The 21,620-nt window shown below is 32.7% G+C and overlaps 2 protein-coding genes across 2 annotated transcripts; both read right to left on the bottom strand.

Moving 5' to 3' along the window:
* Window positions 1-797: 797 nt before the first annotated feature.
* LOC123893158 (serine carboxypeptidase-like 45) lies at window positions 798-5,465 on the bottom strand. The gene is made up of 10 exons (XM_045943080.1): window positions 5,100-5,465; window positions 4,880-4,981; window positions 4,311-4,406; window positions 3,631-3,723; window positions 3,142-3,221; window positions 2,537-2,818; window positions 2,154-2,281; window positions 1,737-1,829; window positions 1,316-1,433; window positions 798-1,085 (listed from the first exon to the last, which is right to left on the bottom strand). Exons 1-10 carry the CDS (start codon window positions 5,347-5,349, stop codon window positions 936-938), a joined length of 1,392 nt encoding a protein of 463 aa, XP_045799036.1. The 5' UTR covers window positions 5,350-5,465; the 3' UTR covers window positions 798-935.
* A 7,858-nt stretch (window positions 5,466-13,323) lies between these two features.
* LOC123888581 (RNA polymerase II C-terminal domain phosphatase-like 3) lies at window positions 13,324-19,807 on the bottom strand. The gene is made up of 12 exons (XM_045937655.1): window positions 18,652-19,807; window positions 18,321-18,447; window positions 18,166-18,221; window positions 18,002-18,062; window positions 16,573-17,886; window positions 15,702-16,331; window positions 15,478-15,624; window positions 15,139-15,392; window positions 14,919-15,030; window positions 14,579-14,836; window positions 14,261-14,307; window positions 13,324-14,149 (listed from the first exon to the last, which is right to left on the bottom strand). The coding sequence occupies exons 1-12, from the start codon at window positions 19,257-19,259 to the stop codon at window positions 14,074-14,076; spliced, it is 3,690 nt and encodes a 1,229-aa protein (XP_045793611.1). The 5' UTR covers window positions 19,260-19,807; the 3' UTR covers window positions 13,324-14,073.
* Between the last annotated feature and the right edge of the window lie 1,813 nt (window positions 19,808-21,620).

Below are 21,620 nucleotides of genomic sequence, written 5' to 3'. Positions count from 1 at the left end.
AGAACTTGTGCATTTTTATTTTTAGCATTAAATTTGCTACATTATTAAATGCAAATTTTTTATATTGGGATACTTTATCATATGTCCTTGGGGCACATGGAACACACATGTTAACATGACTCTCGTTTTAATCATCCAATTTACTTAATAATTAATACCTCTTCAATTGAGATTTCTAATTAATAGTACTATTATTTATTAATTAGATTTGGGATGTTTGTAAAATCCAATTTTTTCTCTTGGGTTATTAGATGATATAAAGTTTCCACCATCATAAGAAAATTTGAGGTAAGCATGACGATGACGAGTTCTTCCCTCCCAATCAATTTTTTTCGATTATAAGAAGCAAAAACTAGTAAGTTAGAATGTTCATCTTCAATAGACTTTTCCTTTTGTAAATTAATGTGACCTACATATAATACAAGACTTGATCGATCTTCAAAATAAACAAAATTGACTGCGAGACGAGAATCCACCATAGTGTTCGATGTATTCCTCGACGGAAATTAATTACTGTTAAACGGCCGTGAAAATTTAGGAACTATACTGTATTTTGGTATAACAGAAAAGAAAAGTGTGGTCTGTGTCAAAAAGAGTGCCATGATGCATGCATACTCCATCATTGAGGCCACACATATGAACAATGAATGAGGCCATACACCATGACATAGTAGATGCTTAATCTACTCAATTAGTACAAATTACTCCTTCTAGTCCTTAATATAAGAAATTTTTTGCTTCTTGCTTCTGCTCTATCTAAAATAAAAGATAAAAAATGTATCAGGACAAGGAAATGCTTTCCATAAACACATTTTTTTCTTGCTTCTTGCTTAAGAAATTTACAAAATTTTCTACACTTGTAAATGAGAAGATTAAAATTCAATTCAGTCTCTAATACAAACAATTTTACAAAGACACTTCCAACACAACACTAATCAAAATTCTTCTGGTAGAGGTCTTCCTTCTAAGAATGACTTGAATAGCACAAGTGATCTCTCAGGCTGTGAAAATGGTGCTTCATGTGATGCTCCTCTGACTGTAGCAAATGATAGTATGTTACCATAAACTTGAGTCCAACCACCCACCTGAAAATAAAAGTTAGATAATTCAGTACTAGGAAGCACTAACATAGACGTGGACACCAGACACGACGCTGACACATTCAGACCGATATAATTTTATTTTATAAAAACAACAGAATAACTGAATGTAACTATATGTGTTGGTGTTGTGGCGTATATTGATTGGACAAGTCTTCAATCGAATATGTCGGTGCTAAATAGATTCAATAGGCGGAAAACTCAACAAGATTCACCTGCTGTCCTTCAAACCACACCCTGTATGGCACAGTTGTATTGATTCTCAATTCTTTCGCCAATTGACGTACTAAAGTTCTACTTCCAGTCAATGGGATAACTGAATCTTGATCACCACTGCAAAACAATATTTTTCAATTATCATATTTGGATAAACAGTTTAATTAAGCTTATCTATAGAGTATTTCATAGTAAAATATAAAATAAAGTCAAACTGTTTTCATATCAACTATAACATGTTTCATAAGTTATTCTGAAGAGAACATAGAAATGACTAAATGAGTTGAGAACAGCTTAAGTACATAAAAGTTGTTTACGTAAGTTCTTCCAAATAGTCTCACAGTTGCTAATGAAGGCCAATGTAGACATATTTGATGCTAAGTACCAAGTTAATGGTTAAGACATGATGCATGCACATACCTGTAGACCAATACCGGAATTCCTGCCTTGACTAGCTTGCCTACAACCGTGATTGTCGGTATCTCCAAGTCCCGCAAGTCATAATCCAAAACACTGATGATGGACATGAAACACAATGTTGTTCAAAGATAAAGTAAGATGTGAAATGACAACAAAGCAAAATTGTACGCATTTCTGTCTTAAGAGATACAATTCCACACATTCACGTAGAACACATTAGTGATATTTTTGTTACTGAATCATGATTGCAATTGCAATTACATTGGCTGCATTTGTTCGCCGATTTCAGCAATATCAATCAAAGATACTAATCGGAGAACAATTTGAAACCAAGCACAATATATAATACAACACATAGATGAATGGTATAGAAATTAGAATGATTCCAAAAAAATGAATGGTATAGAAGAGAATTACTTGCTGCAAGGAGACCATCTTTTTATGCCGCCAACTAGACGTGCCTGTAAAGCCGATTGAACATCTTTCCTGTTAAGATATTTGACTGTTTCGTCTTCGACGCAAACATCAATTTTTTCAGTCACTTGCTATTTGACAAATGACAACAAAAAAACACCATCATTTCATACCTCAGTACTTAAACTTGTTTGTGAAAAATTGGACGGTTCAAATGCTTTATCAGGCACATCAGTGGATGTTCGATCACAATTGGACGGTTCAAATTTCAGTGCATATTTTGTTTTTTTTAAATCTAAAACAAAAGCTTCAAACCTGTCCGTCTATTCTTGATAAAACGGCCACTGATGTGACTGCAAACAAGCCAAATCCGATGATAAACTCACCTGAGGATTGAGGACTTTGGTTTGTGAAAAAACAGAAGATATACAAACATCAAGTGTCACATCATACTTGTCAACAAATCTACTTGTTTCTGTACTAACTTGGCTCATTACACTTGAACAAATCGGAGAAACGGCGCCGTTATAGTATTCTCTTACATATCTTGAATAGTTACACACAGACGTGAACATTTTGTATGTTAAGTCTGAGATCAATCCGTGCGACCAAAAGAACTCAGCTCTTGAATTAAAATCTGTTGCATATTCTAGAACTGGATTACCAATCTGCATCAAAGGAAGTTAACTAGTTAGCTATAAAGCACTGACGCAGACAAGGATATGAAAGTGACTGAATGTACACGTGTCAATATCGTGTCCAACATTGGACAGGCCTTCGACCTAAAGTGTAGGTGCTATAAATTTCTTTGTCAAATTGCAAATTTGAGGAACATTTAGTGGAAACTTTTTTCTTGGCCTAGTTTTCTTCGGTTTCTGTCTTTACAGAAACCAGAAAGGAAAAAGATGGTACCAACATAAAGAGAAAGGTGGAGCCTAGAAGGAATAAGAAAAGAATAATAATTGAAAGTTTTTGCTTTAATTTAACTCACAGCAATGCCTTTTAAATTGAACAACTTCTTCTTTTTGTTGAATTGGAGCATAAGCTCAGCCAATTGAGGAACATAATGACCTAATGATGAATTACAGAAACATCATTAGCTGCATATTTCTGTTACATAAATGATATTTTGACACAAAATTCTATTACATAGACGATTAATGTAGTTCAAGTTCAAATATGTGATTAATTATGTTCAGGAAATGATTAATGAATATGACAAACTGCATGTAGTTAACCACGATTTTGAACATCGTTAACTATGACTCTCTCAGGTGTTCAAATATATATATACATGATATTCATTAACACAATTTGTGTTCAAATATAGGCCTAAAAATCGTGGTTCATGACCGATTAATATATTACTACATTTTGAAATATTGTCAAATTTGTGTATCAAAATAACATAATTACTTCTGTTAATAACTCAACTTTCACAAAGAAATATATATACAAGTAATAATAAATGATTGTTTACCGGCATAACTCTCTCCTACAATGAACAAACTTCTGTTTCTGTATTCTGGAAACTTTACAAACCAGTTTTGCAAGAAGATTAGATTATCCCTGGCTATAAAGAGAGACAAAACAAAACAGCTTCAGAAAACCAAAAGCATATAAAGAGAAAGACAAAACAGTTTCAGAAAACCAAAGCATATAAAGAGAAAGCTATGAAAGCATGGAGACGGACACCGGACACGAGATGGACACTGGCACGCCAACACCAATAATAATTTCAAAAAAAGACATAATCCAATGTAATTAAAAGTTGCCGGTGTCGTGACACCGACATGTATCCGACACGGGACATGCCTGATGTGAGGAGTGTCCGTGCTGAGAAAGACAAAACAGTTTCAGAAAACCAAGGCAATCTTCTTTAAGTAAAACAGCACTACTATACAATGGACATAACATAGATAACTTTAAAGTAACAGTAGATAGTGAAATAACATTATCTTATGCAAAACTTTGGACAAAAGGGACATCACAGAAGTAGTAAAAGGTAAAGATTACAAGGAAAGCAAAAGAGATATAGTAAGGACAGAAAATGAAAAAACAAAATTTTTTTCTTGGTGACATCAAAATGCTTTCTTCTAATGGTACTAGTCATTTCAAAAGAATAACATTGAGAATCATTCTAAAGGGAGAAAAACTTGCCTGTAATCTTGTCATTTACACCTTCATAAGATGAAGTTTCAGTTGAATATGAAAAGCCTACTCCAATTGGTGATTCCAAATACAACATATTTGCTTCTGCAACACACAATCATACACAATGCTAATGAGCATGTCATAGTTATGATAAAAATGAAACCAACCCATTAATGGAAATTGAAAAACCATGATGAAAAAAATTAAATTTTTATTGCAAGGATTCTTTGATGAAAAACAATGTTTTAAAAATTAGACCAGAAACCGAACAGGTGAGACATCTGAATCATGGTTCAACCGGTTCAATGGTTCAACCGGTTCAATATATCAACCAGATGATAAGCAACTTAATAAAAAAATACCTTTTTATTCAAAAGGTAAAAAATAAAACGGGTTGAACCAACCGCGGTTGAACCTGTTAAATTCTAGACTACAATGTAACTAGAATGATTCAACCAACGGAAACGGTTCAACCAAACTACAATGTCAAATTAAACTACCGGTCGGTTCCAGATTGAACCGGCCCATTCGGTCCGATTTTTAAAACATTGGATGAAAGTAGTCAAATTACAGACCTGTATTCCAGCTGAATTGGTTCTTAACCAAGGCATCTCCTTTAGGCCTAAAAGGACCGTTTTCTGAAAATGCACCAACACCAAGAGAAGAACAACCAGGCCCTTCAAAACAACATGAAACAAAGTTCAATTTTTCAAAAAAAAAAAAAACATCAAATTACTATTATCCATGTTAGCAATGAGAATCAATGTTTAAGAAAAAAACAAAACTAAAAATCACCTCCATTAAGCCAAAGAACAAGTGGTTTTGAAGCTGCATCTTGTTGAGCTTCAACAAAGTAGAAAAAAAGTGCTTTTTTGTTTTTGTCATTAACATTTACATAACCTGAAAAATGATGAAACTCAACATGTGGTTGACCTGGTAAATGTGTGATCTTGTTTGGGTGTGAAAGTGAAACTCCTAAGGAACATAGTTGAAGTAGAATTGCAAGACACATTGCAATGGAACAACAACAAAGTTGAGAAGACATGATTATGGTTTCTTCTTTGTCTTTGTCTTTGGTTTTTTTCCTTTTCAGTACTTAAAAAGCTTACAGCTACTTGTTTGTTTGTGTGATGAGAATTGAGAAGAGTGGTGCTTCTCTTCTGTTTGTGTATATAAAGTGAAAAAAGTTTTTACCTTTTGTTGTGTAGGTGAGGTATGAGTAAAAAAAGGGAAATGAAAAATGTGATAAAATTATAATATTAAAAAAGGGTTAAACATGATTTTAATCCAATATTAATTATGGGTGGGTTTGAAATAATAAAAAATAAAGATTGAATATGACAACTTCAATCATAATGTATTTAATTTTTAAGCTGTTTTTGGGATTTGATAAACTGGGAGCTAAAAGAATAGACAAAAACTGAAATTATTATCCACGACTGAATTATGAGACAACTTTTTGGTGGTTACAACCCTCTCCTGCTCAATGTCAATTACTATCGGACCAATTAAAATAATTTTTTGTCAACTAAATATCACATAAAGCACAACACAAATTTTATTAATATTTTAATTTGCATTTATAGTATGTTGAATACATAAATATTTCATCAGAATAATTTAGTAAAAATATTACATATCTCTTCTATTATCACACTTTTTAACTTTGGAAAAGATCAAATAAGTCGCTTATTATGAGAATAAGTGAATATAATTTATAAAGAATTAAAGATTAAGAATTGAGTATAGAGTGGTTAAAAATAAAATTTAATAGTACTGAATAAAAGTAAAAATGAACAGAAGCAGAAGAAGACAACACAGTGAAGAGAGAAAAGGTTAATTGGGCCATCTGAAGTGCACGTGATGTTTTTTATACATTTTTTAAGTCTTATCTTTCCCTCATGAATGTAACGGCTAGAATTAGTGAATAGTACTACATAGTATGAACATATGATTAGATTATTTTAGATCACATATATTGAAGTTTATGAATTTCAATTATATTGTTGAGCTAAGATAATTTTGACTATGAATCAAAATTCAATTGAACTAACAATATATATTTTTCAGATAGACAAACTGATAAGTTATTAAAAATTTAACACATGTAAAATGAAAAGACCAATGTTCAAATTTTGATCATAATATTTGACTTAATAATTTCAGCATTTCTATCCGTTGAATTAGCATGTATGGACAATTAACAACATTTTCTAATATGACTAATCATGTATCTTGAGTGTAGAAAAAAATGGGTGCTCAATATCATTGCTCCAAAAAAAGAAGAGATTGTTGCTTATATAAAAAGTTACAAATTCACTAAGAAAAATAAAGAGTTGCAATGATGTGTATGTGTTGTTTATGATTAAAAACTTTGGTTTTATTTAAGTCTTAAGAATGAAATCCAAAATTATATTTGTCATGAATATTATAAGATGTATTTATCGCGGTTAAAAAAAAAGTATTTATCTCACAAGTAATGATATATATCATTTGTGTTGTAGCAACTTGAATCAATAGTTAGTTGAGTGGTGATTAACTTTGGACTTAATAGAAAGAATTACGATTTAATCATCCGCAATTGAGATCGAAAGAGGACTGGAATCACTTAATGTCAAAACTGACCAATGAATTAAATTAAATGATGAAGTGAACCAGATACTAATGGTGAAAAACTAACCGAGAATAACAACGAGATTAATTTGCTTTTGTTTCACATATCTCTCAAATAAAAAAGACACCCACTAGTCACTAATACAGTAACACTATAGCCAGCTAGCATATACAATGCAATAGTTAACCTAAAGAAGGGTGACTTTTTTTTTTCCTATCTTTTGTTCATCATGCTTTGCAATTTGAATTATGCATTCATACATCATTCATTCATGGGTCCTCTCCCTACCCACCATTGTCTTGCGTCCCCCACCCATGTCACTATCATGCCATTTTTGACTTTTTTTATTATTATCAAATTTTTCTTTTAAAAGTAATCAGTGGCGAAACTGGGAAAAACAGTTGGGGTGGGCCGAGAAAAAATTTATAATGTATAAATTAAAGAAAAAATAAAATTTGCACCGATAATGTAAAATAATTTATTTTACATTAATAGTATCTGTTTATTCTGCCAAATCATCTCATTAGTCCTCATTAAACTCTAAGAACAAATTTATATTTCATACAAAAAACTAAGTCATAATAAGCACAAATTTAGTCATTAAAAAATTTAATTGTGTAACTCTAAATAATATATTTTTAAAAAAAAGATAGAAATTGTGCTTCTTTTATATTGATATATCTATATATTTTTTGGAAAAAAAATATAAAATATTCTTCTTTGGTATTGATATATGCATATGGATATTAAAATTGTTTTTTTAAAAGAAAAAGGAAAAGAAAATCGAACAAACGGAAGAAAAGAGAAGAAAAAAGAACAAAATGTTAAAAAACATGCTATGTAGGATTCAAACTCATGACCTGAGTATGTTATGGCATGCTACGAGCCACTAGGCTAGCACTTACATTTTGCATTTGGACGCGTAACTAAATATATATCTAGTATAATTGTTTATTTTATAATAAAATCAAGGGTATATTAGTAATTTTCTATTTTTCCGGGGTGGCCGCGGCCCACCCCAGCCCCACCCTAGTTCCGCAAGTGAAAGTAATAGTACTTGTATATTAATTAATTTGTTATTTGGTTTTTATAATTTTTTTAGGTGTTTCTTCTGGCAATTTTGCATATACACAGATTAAGTAAATTATTGATTTCAAAAAATAAAAAACTTTGAATAATTATATTGAATTAAATCCTAAAAGGCCGGCATAATCAAAATAATTTGATGGCAAATAGAGTAATTCTTTTTTTTTACTATAAAGGAAAATAAATTAAAATCACCGTAATTTCATCCCTTCTTCCAATTTTAGAATCAACAAATAAGAGAGAAAAAGAAAAACACCACAAAGTTTGGATCCTCTCCGGTCATTTCTCTCATGTTCTTCATCCTACTCTAATCTTAGTCATCTATTCTCTCTCTCTCTCTCTCTCTCTCTCTCTCTCTCTCTCTCTCTCTCTCTCTCTCTCTCTCTCTCTCTCTCTCTCTCTCTCTCTCTCTCTCTCTCTCTCTCTCTCTCTCTCTCTCTCTCTCTCTCTCTCCCCCTCCCTCCCTCCCTTTGTGAATCAACAATTGTTATATTAGTAAAATCAGAGAAGGCTGGACACAAACAGCAGGAGAGGATCCAAATCCATATAATTACCTCTTCATCATTTTTTTTTTGTAAAGTTCTCTTCATCTTTTTTGATAGCATATGATTATTATTTACATAATATATTTTAGGATAAACATATATCTTCTACGCACAAAAGTTGAAGCTAATCAGTAATACCTCGAGCTAGGTTATTTTATATACATAATATTTTTTCTGAGATTTCCCAAACTTCCCCGACACCTGTAAATATTTATGGATACTTCAAAATCTATGAATTATTCATTCAACATATATCAGCACAATATTAGGCTGATAAATATACCGCTTACATCCCTACTTATAACTCGCTATTTTTTACCTATTATATTCTATTTGTGTTAAAAGCTCAAAGTCACTTTTGCAACATTGTTAAAAGGGACAAATACTTATTAGTGTTACTGTGGATCGGGAATGATAGCTCACGAGACAAACAAGCAAAACAGATTGAAGTACTATATTTTGGAACAACTCTAATATGAAAAAGTGGTTGAAGTGATGCATCGTGAATATATAAGTCATAAATAATATTATAATAAATATGAATTTTATAAAATTTATCGTTAATTTTGATGGATCTTAATAACATATGAAATTATTTTCAATTTCTTTTAAAAAAAAGTTATAGATAATCTATAAGATATAAACTTTCGATACATATACTAGTATGTTAAATGTGTAAAACAACTACTATATATTTTTGAATGTATATTAAAATTGTAATATATCACATATACTAGTATATCTTTTGGAAAAAATATATTAATTAGTGCTTCTACTCGGTATATTAGCTATGAAACCAAATACAATAAAAGAGTCTCAAAATTTATATATATTTTTAAAAAATATAAAAATATTATTTTCAATACAAAATTTACTATTTTTAGTTTCCTTAACATAGCCCTATATTTTATTAGTCGTTTTAGTAATCAAATTAGTCATTCTCTCTATTTTTGTCCCATTTTTTTGGTCAATGGTTAATTTGGTCTATAAAATTATTAATAAAAGAGCTAGGCTACAAATATGGTTGCAACTTGATATATTTGAAGATTATAGTAAGAATGACTCATACATTCATATATCAAAATGATTGTTTACTTATATAGGCTTTTTTCTAACATGAACAAGTTATTCATATTGTGGATGGTGCACAAGTCTTGAATAACATTATACCGAATACGAATTTTATAAAATCGATCGTTGGATTGAAAGATTATATCATATAGATCATCCATAAAAAAATTTAGAAAAATTAAAAATCATTCGATATGTTATTGAGACCCATCAAAATTAACGGTATTTAATAAAAACTCATAAACCATTAATTTTGAGGGGTCTCAATAACATATCAAATGATTTTTAATTTTTCTAAAAATTTCTATGAATAATCTATTTAATATAATCTTTCAATCCAACGATCAATTTTGTAAAATTCGTATTCGTTATAATGTTATAGCTTGTGCATGTTAGAGTTGGTTATAAAGATAAGTTTTAAAAATTTAACCAGGTAACAATGTAAAGTAAAAGTGTGCCAACATGCATGATGATCAAAAATATTAAAAGAAGGAAAAAGGACAATAAAAGGGATGGAGAGATTGGAAATTGCACCTTCTTTCCTTCTTTCTCTTTGAGGCATGCAGATGATGATGTACTAGAATATGGAGGTCACAACACAAGGGTTATCATTACCACTTGACCATGGTTGGTGAAAGCTTTTTCCTACTTGCTTGGCAAGACAACAACCTTGTCTTTGTTTTGAGCATCTCTCTCTTTTTTCTTTCTTTTTTTCACCGCCAATATCCGGTTCATTGGACCACCTAATTTGGTTCAGAATCAGTTCTGACATCAAGTGGTTTTAGTCTCCTCCCGATCGTAACTGTGTGAATCGAATTGTGATTTTTCCTACCAAATTCAGCATCAATCATTACTGAATCGTTACGTCTCTCTTTCTTTTTAGCCAACTACTTCTATGGATCTACCATTTATTAAAAGAAAGGGCAAGTATCCATAATATTTAGATTCTATCCAGCTACTGTATCATTATTACAATCATTGTAGATTCATTGAATCTAAAATCATTATTAAAAAATTATAATATTAACTAAAGAAATTTAGAGAGTCAATACATGAAATCTCTCTAATTTCATCACTAAATTTTGTAATGTGAAATTAGAGAATTTTTCTTCTTTTTTTTTAGGGAGGGGGAGTTGATTATTTTTTTTGCTCTAATTTCATCAACGTGTGAGACATAGACAACCATATGATTGTGATCAAATGTTGGCACCGGTGAGTTAAAGTAGAATATCTAGTTTTTCTTCTTACATTTTTGTTGTTGGTCCATTTAAATTATCTTCAACAAGTTCTATTTCACACGAGATAAAAGATTTTAGTGTTATCATTTTATTTCAGTGCAATTATTATGGTGGAGCTAGCACAAAGGGGAACCATATTCATGCATCCACTCCACATTGGAGTAACACTGTAATTATGATTACCCTTGGTTAATAATCATGTCTTCACAAGGAATATAATGAAATGACGGTAAGAGAATCTGTAAAAGTAAACCCAATTTGAGTTGCTTTAAACAATTCTCAACGGGGTCTAATCAATCTTAAGGAAATTTCTACAATTTTTCACTTAATACAGTAGGACTAAAATAATATGACATTGATCAAAAGCAAAAAAAATAATATATTTAGAGATTAAAATAAAAATACTCTAAAACTATAAAAAAAAAAAAATGTTTGTTCAGTTAGTAAGGACATTGCATATAAAAACATATATTTAAATCATGTTTTTTTAAAGCAATTTAAATCATGTTCTTTTATTATCATTATATATTTATATTTGTTATTTTGTTTTATGACACAAATTAAATTCTTTGTTATTAAATAAATAAACATTATCCGTCTTGTGCAATGACATTGGATTACAAGTTCTTGATATCACCAAAGATTTTATTATGCCAAAATAACCAAATAGTAGTGGCAAAATTGGTAGCAACAAGGTCCTAAATCCTAATAGAGACCGTCATTCAACCTTAAACTCAACAAGATTAAGCGCAATGAGATAAAATAATCACAATAATTTTTTGTTGACTCTTCACCAATCTTTCTTTTTCAACTTCATAAAGCTTCTCTGCCTCTAGTTCTTAGTTCTAGTTAATTTGTTAGCTTTTTTGTTTTTTTTTTCCACGTACAATATCAATTAATCACAAACATTTATTTTATTTTCAACTCGTTGTGGAATTACTTTTTTTTATGTTAGTTACACTGATAAATAATTATTTTTGATATTGTTGATACTATTTATAATTTAAATAAAAACAAATGATATTTTTTGTAAACAAAATTATATTTTTTTAATCATGGTCCATTTTTGATCAACTTTTTTATCAATTCATTTTACCTAAGTATCATGTCAATTAGTCTTCTTTGAATTGTTACAATCCTCTCGAGAGATTGATAATCACTTAGTGCACTTGCTAAAAAAATCCATCTAATTTTTCACGTCGTTGTCACTTGTCAATGATTGTTGATTAAATTCAACAAGGCAATTCACGTTTCATCCTAATGCGTTTCAAACTTGAGTAAGATTACTTGGAAATTGGAATGGATTTGGAGATGCAAGTTGCTTGACAGAGGAAAAAATAATGGAGAAATTGACTCTGATTTGCAGAGAAAGTTCTCTCTCTTCTTTCTTTTCCTTTTTACTCACAAATGTTGTGTTGTCAAGTTATGGTTGTGAGACTCAATGGCACATTGAAGTACTTCTTAGGGCTAGAGGTTGCTCAATCAATGGAGGAATTAATGTTTCACAAAGGATATACTGTCTTGATCTATTGAAGGACTTTGGTTTATTAGGAGCTAAATCACATCAATGTAAAAAACAAAGAAAACGTTCCACTATACTCTTTTCAATACACTATATTAAGTTCAGTTCATATGAGTTTATCAAGTTAAAAATATGTTTATGGATTAAAAAAAAAAAACTCGCATTATACACCCAGATAGAAAACATGTTTGTTTAACCAATCATTAGTTGGTTCAGTGGTGATTGATTGATACTAAACTTGGTAGAAAGGACCACGATTCGATCCCCCACAGCTGCGATCAAAAGGGGACTGAAACCACTTGATGTCATAACTGACCCTCGAACCAAATTAAATTGGTGGTGAAAAATCAAAAAAAGAAAAAAAGAATCGTGTTTGTTTAACTCTCATTTTGACAATTTATATATAATCATTTGATATTGAAACTTGTAAATTAAAATATTAGTCAGTTGTTCAGTTTTGTGTGTTCTCGTTGCTACCGGACACTCAATCAAGACTACATCAGAGGTAAAAGATGTCTTCATGTACAAGGAAAAACAGTTGGAATGGAGTCGATTAAAATGTCTCCTCAAACATATAGGGAACGCAGTTTGGGTGGGTAGGAAGCACACCAATACAACCACACATAGAATTCCATGCTTCTGAAAACCCCTCAGTATGAATGTGACACGTGATGAATCTCTACAATAGATAATTTCTTAGGGAGTTTATCATTCATGTTTTCAAAATTCTTTTTCAATTTTTTTTATCAGCAAACTTTTATTGAAAAACTCATTTTAGAGCATGAAATTCATTAATGCAATTGAATTTCTCAATCATTATTCTTTGGAACATTTTTCTATTTTTTCAACAGTTTACTATTTTATCTATGATGAGGTTCTCAATAAAAATAACATAATGAATGATATTTCCGTTTTTTCAAATTCTCAAAAATTTTAAATTGGATTTGTTTTAAAGGCAATCCCCTCATAAATAGAAGGCTGAAGCAACCAACAAGGTAAATGACTTTTGACTACAAATTCATGGTTAGACTTTTAGACAAACTTTCTATCATCTCCCACCTGCCCAACTTTATTTGTTTTGGGGGAGGGAGTGGTGAATGGTGATCAATTTAATCCCCTAAAAACTTTAACCACCATTCACATGTTGATACATAGATTCAATTATAAGAAATTCACTCTGCTGGACCAACTACTCCCTCCAAAAAATCCTGACTTCGTCGTTTTAGCGTCCTCATCTCCTTAGACTCAAGTACTAATCAAGGAATATTTTATCCCTAAATTAGGTTTAGTCAATATTTCCTTAAGTCTGAATTCTTCCATATATTTTACCACTCTAAATGCAGAGGCCTTTAATTATTCTGTCAGCAGAAGTATATTTCCCTCACTCTTGTCACCATCTCAGTTTCTCATAAGTCTCATCCTTCACAATATCACTCACCTAGTCCTAGCAATCAACTCATTTTTTCAGCCCACCTTAGCCACCAAAGCCAGTAGCAAAATCCCAAGAATCAAAGGGCATTTTTACATTCTCCCATAACTCAACAGCAACTGGCCAGGTAACATAGTAAAAAAATAACCCACTCACCAATAACCACCGATGGACAGGGGTCTCCCCCGACCAATTCTGACCTAATTAATTCACACACCCCGGAATCATTGTGATTCTTGATTATATTTCATGTATTTTAGAGGATTAGGTGGTTTTTTCAGATTTAATGGCAAAATCTTGCTCATTCGCCCTCCTATAAAGCAATGCTGATGCTTCCACCCTGTTTGTTTTTTTTTTAGGGAGGAGGAAAGGAGAAGCACAAATTAAATTCAGATAAAAATTAAGAGGATAAAACACAAATATAATAACTTATAACTTATAAGCTACTCACCAGCTAGGATAAACAACAAACTTTCCATTGGCCATAGCCCAATTCACCTGTGCAGGACAAAGTAGGGCTCATCAGAAATAATACACAGCAACTATAAGTTTGTCCCAACTATCACAGCAACGACCATGTGACTGAATATTTTCAGTATTTATGTAGTCAGACAGCAAATTGTAAATAGATAGTGGCAAGGGTAGCTGGATGGATAGTTTTGCAAGCGGCTGTTTTTTTTTTTAAATACAACCATCAAACAAAATAAAATATGTGCGCACGGGGATGCACACCATATTACAAGGTGAAAGTTTCAAAATCAAAGTATACCTTATCAGTCCCAAGGGAGTTGGCAACTACATGAGTAACCTGATCATCAATTTGGTTTGTGCAAGAAGCACCAAATTGTTCAGCTGTCTGCCACAATGGATGAAGGTGGGGATTGGCTTCGCCAACAGGAAAAACCCTACTAAATACTATACGACAACCATCCAAAATTTTCCTTTGTTCTGAAGCTAGGATATTTCTAACATCCACTTCTTCTAAGGATTCAGAAGCAAAAAAGTTGTGGTGTATTCTCTCAATAACCTACTCCGAGAAGAAAAGAAATTATCGATTGTAAAAAATAGCAAATCATCCCAAATCAAAGAAAAATTGAATATAATCTTACCCCCAAAGAGGATGCCAAAGTTCCAGTATCAGGTCTCTCATCGTGATCAATCTCAAGAAGAGAAGGGCCAGGAAGCCCAAATTGACGTCTGCTACAAGGGAAGTATGTGTACCTGCAATATCTTAAAACTTAATACAGGGAGAATGCATCAACTCAATTATAATAGAAGTAAAGACTGAAGAATTGCATGTAAGAGAATTGCATGTTATGACGCACTGACCTTTCCACCACTATAAGGTTCAGTTTGTTATGAGGCCAGACTCTCACAGAATCATCTATAATTACAACAGATGATTCCATACCCAAAACGCCTTCCAAATCTTTGCTTTTAGTATCAACTGTTTCAGCGTCATCACCTCTAGAAATAACTCTACCAGCAAACAATACTCCCTTTGGATCAAGCACCTTTGCCATTTCTGTAGCATATAGCTTGTTTCCCATAGTGTAAAGATGCATCTCAAAGAGTTTACTAGCCTGTAAAGCATTATGTGAATGCATTAATACAAAATTAAGCCTGGTGCAATATCATAACTAAAACATAATATAAAATTCATATTACTTTCTCAAGGAAGTTCCAGACTCCAGGTCTGAGTTTAGTCCACATTCCCATATGAGGAAAACGAAAAAGATGTCTTTGAGGCTTCTCACGGTCTTGTTCTTCTTTCTTTCTCAATATCTCATCATGCACAGGATCAACTTCCACAAACTGAAAGGAAAAACGTTAATAAGCCATTGTCCAAACTTCAATCCACAGGACAAAAGAACCCATGCCATGCAAATTACCTTAGCAGAATTAAGAAGTGTATGGTCTAGGTCCAACACAAGGCACAGCTTCTTAGCAGCAAACATTTTATTCTGTTCATCAAGCCTCCTAGTTCTCTCTCTTTGTATGGCAGCTTTCTGCTTCTCATCGTAACCTTCAAAAAGGTGCTCAACATCAGCCCAAGTATTCTGGGGTCGAGAGGAACCTGATGCACATGTTTCAGGAGCTGATCCTACGCCATCTTTCAGGTTCTGAGAGTTAGGAACGCTGGATTTCTGCTCAGCCCTATCTGATGTAAAGGGAACAGATGCAGAGGAAACATTTTGAGTAGCAAGAGGGTTAGTTGATGGTTCTTGGGGAACAGACATAATATCAGCAATGTTTTTCAGATTCCTGGTAAACTGTCGAGTAATATCAGGTTGTGTAATTGACTGAATAGGTGCCAACTTTGCCGCAGCCCTAACATCAAGCTTCTGGGCATTGACATTGTCCCCAGTTCCCTGGTTATTTGGCGTAGGGGATACAATTGCTTTGGATTGTTCACTCCCCAAATTCTCACTCTTCTGGAGAGTACTAATTCCATGGAGAATGCGACGTGGGTCCCGGGGTTTCATGCGAATTTTTCCAGAATCCACTTGTAGGGGTTGTGTCTGTATCAAAAACATGCAAAAGTTAAACAGTTAGCTTTAAGGGGTTGCACCTGAACTTTGCAACCAATGTTAAAACATAATGGGGGATCAAAATGTTTAAACTTTCCATGTTAATTATCAGATGCAAGTAGAAGAAATAGCTAATTGGAAGATAACATCAGTACATCACAATCACTGGAGTACCAAGAATTGACTTCTGATGTATTTACTTAAGAGAAATAGTTTCATAAAAGGATTTTACCGTGGAAGTTGCTGGTGATGAAGCTGGAAGAATTCCAACAGAACTTTGCGGAAGACCAGCAGTCATTGCTGAACCAGTATTCCCCCTTGCTGAATTTGAGTTTGTTAAATGCAATATACTTGTGGCAGAATCAACAGGTTTCTTTTGGGCTTCTGCTGCTAATCTCTGCTGTTGGTCTAAAAGTATATTCATTAAAATGGTTGGATTTACAGCCATATTTTGTACAACAGGTAAAGAAGCTGCGGTGCTGCAACCTGTAACAGGTGCCTGCTCATTTCCATCACTTGTCACGGTCAGATTACCAGAACTGGTATTCATAGTCCTTTCGAGTTCAGCCACCGTACTTTCTTCAAACCAACCACCTTTTCCGGCCACAGTTCTTTCCGCTCTGGTATTGTGCTCGGAGTTTTCCAAAGACCTTCTAAGTCTTTTGGGAGCAGTAGCATCCAATGAAGACTCTTCAGTTTTTTGCTTTCTTGAGATTACTCTTCCAGGATATTCCACTGTAGGCATGTTATTTGCCCGTAAAGGCTGGTTAAGATCTAAAGTACTTGCATCAGAATTAATGAAACGAAGCCTAGGATCCCTACTCTTTGCTGAATTTTTCACTGGGTAAGACCCAGAAACTGCTGCATCAATTCTAGAATTCATTAATCCATGCATGCTTGACTTATCGGTGGAAGAAGAAGAAACAGGCATCGGATCCAAGGGGGGTGGCCTGGAGCTTGTTAGCAAAGAAGTTACAGAAGCGCTAGAGACCTCATCATTGGTATCAACAACCCCTCCCTCACAGTCACCTGAAGGAGTTGGGCTTGGAAACTTATCATCAGTAAAAAAAGAACTTTGACTAAACTTTTGTTGATATGTTGAAACAGCTTTCAAAGCATCGGTATCATAGTTGTGAAACTTAGAATCTTTATTGTCCAGTTCCATCTTCTCAACCTCTGTCTTAACAGCAGGAGGCAACCCAAATCTATCAACCCCATCTCCCACCGAAAACAATTTATTCCCAGCGAAGCCGGATGGAGCTTCTCGTGTGGGTGACGGTAAACTGTCTAAATCATGGACCTTATGTAGGTCAAACAGAGGGAGCATAACTCCTCTGCTTTTAATATTACTTTGTCCATATTTAAAGACTTCAGATGGATATGTCAAGTTATCAAGGACAAGCTTACTAGAAGAAATCAATTCACTAGCTTTTAAACCTAGAATTTCCTGAGTTTTATCAAGGGCCTCCAATTTTTCCTCCTTGCCAATAACATCACTATTGCCCGAAGCATCAACATACTCAATTGCATTAATCATGACCTGAATCTGTACCAAAAAGAGTAAACAAGTTTTAGATTCTAGCTAAATTTTCATTTTATAAACTGAGCATTATATGAAGGAACGGGGCATGACTCCTAAACAAGTTGGCAATAAACATCACCTCTTTGATATGCTCCGGAGTAAATAAATGAGCATGTTCATTCTTCAGAAAAGAAAGCAATCTAACATGAAAAATGTAACCAAGAAAACATAGTTTAGAGATACATGGTATTGTAAGATTGAAAGAATTAACAACTAAAAACTAAGAGCTAATATTTTGAAAACCTTAATATATTATCCTTATTCTCTTCCTTTTGTGAATGCTCCATGGAGCAGAACACCTAAAACAAAGAAACAAGTAAAATTGTGACAAAATCACGAGAAGAAACCAATATGATACATCAAAAGTGCAACAAAAAATTATCTCTTAGGAGTCTTACAGAATAAACCACTTTAATTGCATTGAATGACAAACAGACAAGATTATCTTTTTCAGAACCAGCAAGTCCAGAGAACACTTTGCTGCACAAGACACCCTGAATCCTAGTACAAGTTTCAGCAAACGGTCTACAAGAACAAAAATCACCCAAAAAAAAAGTCAATTCAAAGATGCAAACTTGCAATGCAACTTCAATGTCAGCTATTCAGACAAAAATCACCCAATGAAAACATAAGTCAACTCAAAGATGCAAATTTGCAATGCAACTTCAATGTCAGCTATTCAGAAAACAACCAATCAACAGCAAAAACCGAAAAACAATTTTCACTTACTCAGCCACATTAGCAACAGTAATACCCTCCAAAACAGCCTTAATACCAAGCACCTCAGAAACAGTCTCAAAATCATCACCACTCAACATAACACAGTCTGTATCATCATCAGCATCAATCTCCCCCTCCTCCAATTCCCCTTCCTCTTTATCGTCATCATCCACCACCACAATCTCCTTTGATGGCTTATTCAAATCACCATCATTGTTACTGCTAGTGTTACTATTAGCATTAGCATTAACATTAGAATCAGAATCAAGTTCCATTACAAAAATATCATTCAAAGGCTTATTCTGAACAGCTTGTGCCCAAGCAAGATTATACAATCCCGAAGCATAACCACGACATATAGTAGGATACTTTGAATACAAATCCTGAACAGCCCAAACCCTAGAATCACCACCACCACCACCACCACTGCCACTTTTAACCTTATCACTATTATTATTATTCACCTTAACAACATCTGGTTTATTGAAATCCTCTTCAGTAATCTCTTCAACAGAAGCAGTATCAGAAATCTCACCCTCTTCCACATCCTCAACCTCTTTCCCCATCTCTTCCAAGTTTTTCGAATTATTACAATCCAAAAACGATCCAAAAACCATGAATTACACAAATCACACACAACACAATACAAATACAACACTGAAACCGTAAATCGGTTTCGAAATTGTGAAATTAGGTCAGTGATTAAATTAGGGTTGCAAATTTTCAATTTCAATTAGATCTCGTGAGATTTAAAACGATGCGATATTGTTACAATGAATCCGAGTTTCGCGGCGGCGGTGGATTGAGTCTCCGGTGATCGGAAATCGAGATCGAATTTTCAGATCCGATGAGAAATCGTCAAGCAATAATCGAGGAATTGAAGAATGAAAAGGAAGAGAGAAAAAATAAAAAATAATAATGAGAAGGAAAAAAAACGATAACAGTTAAATAGTAATAATTTAATAGTGACGAATGAAGAAGAGAGAAAAGTTTGGGGAGAGAAGAGATTTTATAGGGACATGTGATTGTGATGCGAAGATGAATCTAAGAATGAGTGGGTTTTAAATCTGGACCGTACACGTCAGTGATCCTGGAATGAAACACCGTGTGTTTGTGAATGAGAATGACAGTAGTACAACAATTTAGGGATCTTTTACTGAGTGTTACATTGTTTTCCTGCTTTTCCGGTTTCTACATTTATTTTTATTTTAAAATTTTAAAATAAAATCAATATATTCCTTAAAAGATATATAAAATCAATATATTTCCTAAAATATGTACCCAAAGAAGTACTAGTGTTGTATGTACCAAAAAATATATTCCTAAAATATCCAATCCAATATACAAAATTCCTTAAAAACTCAATATAAAAAAAAAACTTAATTAATAAAATGATCCCTTAAAGACATTTTTGGTTTCAGATTGGTCCCTTAAAGAAAAAAAGGTCCAAATAGGTCCCTTAAAGAAAAAAAAAGTCTGAATAGGTCCCTTAAAGACATCTCCGTTAATCAGTTTGGTCCCTAAAAAGAGGTATAAATAGGACTAAACTGATTAACGGATATGTCTTTAAGGGACCTATTCGGACCTTTTTTTCTTTAAGGAACCTATTCAGACCTTTTTTTCTTTAAGGGACCAATATGAAACCAAAAATATCTTTAAGGGACCATTTTACTAATTAAGCCAAAAAAAACAATGCAGATACATCTTGGCCAAATTTGGAGGTTCATCGAATAATATTTGATCTCTTAGTTTGTGCTTCTATGTTGTAAAAGTATTCTAGACATTCTTTCTTAGAATGTGTTTGCTTATGCAGTATATCATATTTTTTCTCGTTAATTTAGTTTTTAGTTTGAAGATGGGTGGGTAGCTCAGGTGGTTTGAACTAAGAGTAAAAGGAGTTAAGAAATAAACGTACAGAATTCAAGTTCTACCAAAATGGAAAAACTAACACTCACAACTAATTATAAACTTTGGCCGTTTCAAAAAAATAGTTTTTAGTTTGCCAGAATTTCTAATTTTTTATTTGCGTTCTCATTATTGTTTCGGTTGAAGCTTCCATGGAGATTGAGAGTCATTATTCTTCATCCTCCACTAATGGATTCTATTGTCTTGTATTTTTTCAAAATAATGAGCTGGTTAAGCTCCATGCAACCCTGCTAAATGATATCTATATATAGATAAACCACTAGTCTCTTAGTTTTTTTGTTTTTCATCGAATCTACAAACCTAGAAGTGTTCTAAAGAAGTTAAAAAAATTGAAGGTTGAGTAAAATAATATTTTGAGTTTCGATTAAAGCATGAGTAATTAGGTAAAATATATTTGCCGGCGAAAAATCAAATTTTCAAATCATTTTAAGTTGCCACAAAATCTACAATTTGTGACTTGAAGTGAACTCACTTTTTGATAGTAGAGATGTACGTTTTCAGATTTATTTTTTACTGTGTCCAAACATCACAAAAAATGACAAACTCACATTTGGAAGTACAGGAAACGTTCAACCAAACAAACGTTTAAAAGTGACACCGCTGAAACTTTATTCCTTAAAGAATTAACCAATGGGTTGTTTTTCTAGACTAAATGGGAATAGTTTGCCTGTTTTCAATTATATTTTTCTAATTAGGGGATTTTTAGTGTCATTTATAATTTGGGAAGTTTCAAGGCACCTTACCAAGATGATTTTTAAACAATAATTTATTAAAAGAATTGAAGTGTGATGATCCCTCCTTATGTCGCATAATGCACTAGATTCTTATAAATTTCATAGGATCGCAATTTCTTTAAAAATATTCCAAAAAAAAAATCTATTTAAAAATATCTTACAAAGTTAAGACATATTCGGTGGTTTATTGTTTCGGAGAATGTTAACATGTGCATCATATATGGCACATGTTAAGGTAGTAAAAATAGAAATTATGCCTTAGAATTTGTGCATTTTAACTTTTCAAGCATTAAATATCTTGTATCATTAAATATTAAA

The sequence above is a fragment of the Trifolium pratense genome, linkage group LG6 (genome assembly GCF_020283565.1).
Source record: "Trifolium pratense cultivar HEN17-A07 linkage group LG6, ARS_RC_1.1, whole genome shotgun sequence".
NCBI lineage: Eukaryota > Viridiplantae > Streptophyta > Magnoliopsida > Fabales > Fabaceae > Trifolium > Trifolium pratense.
This window is presented reverse-complemented; position numbering and strand designations above follow the sequence as displayed.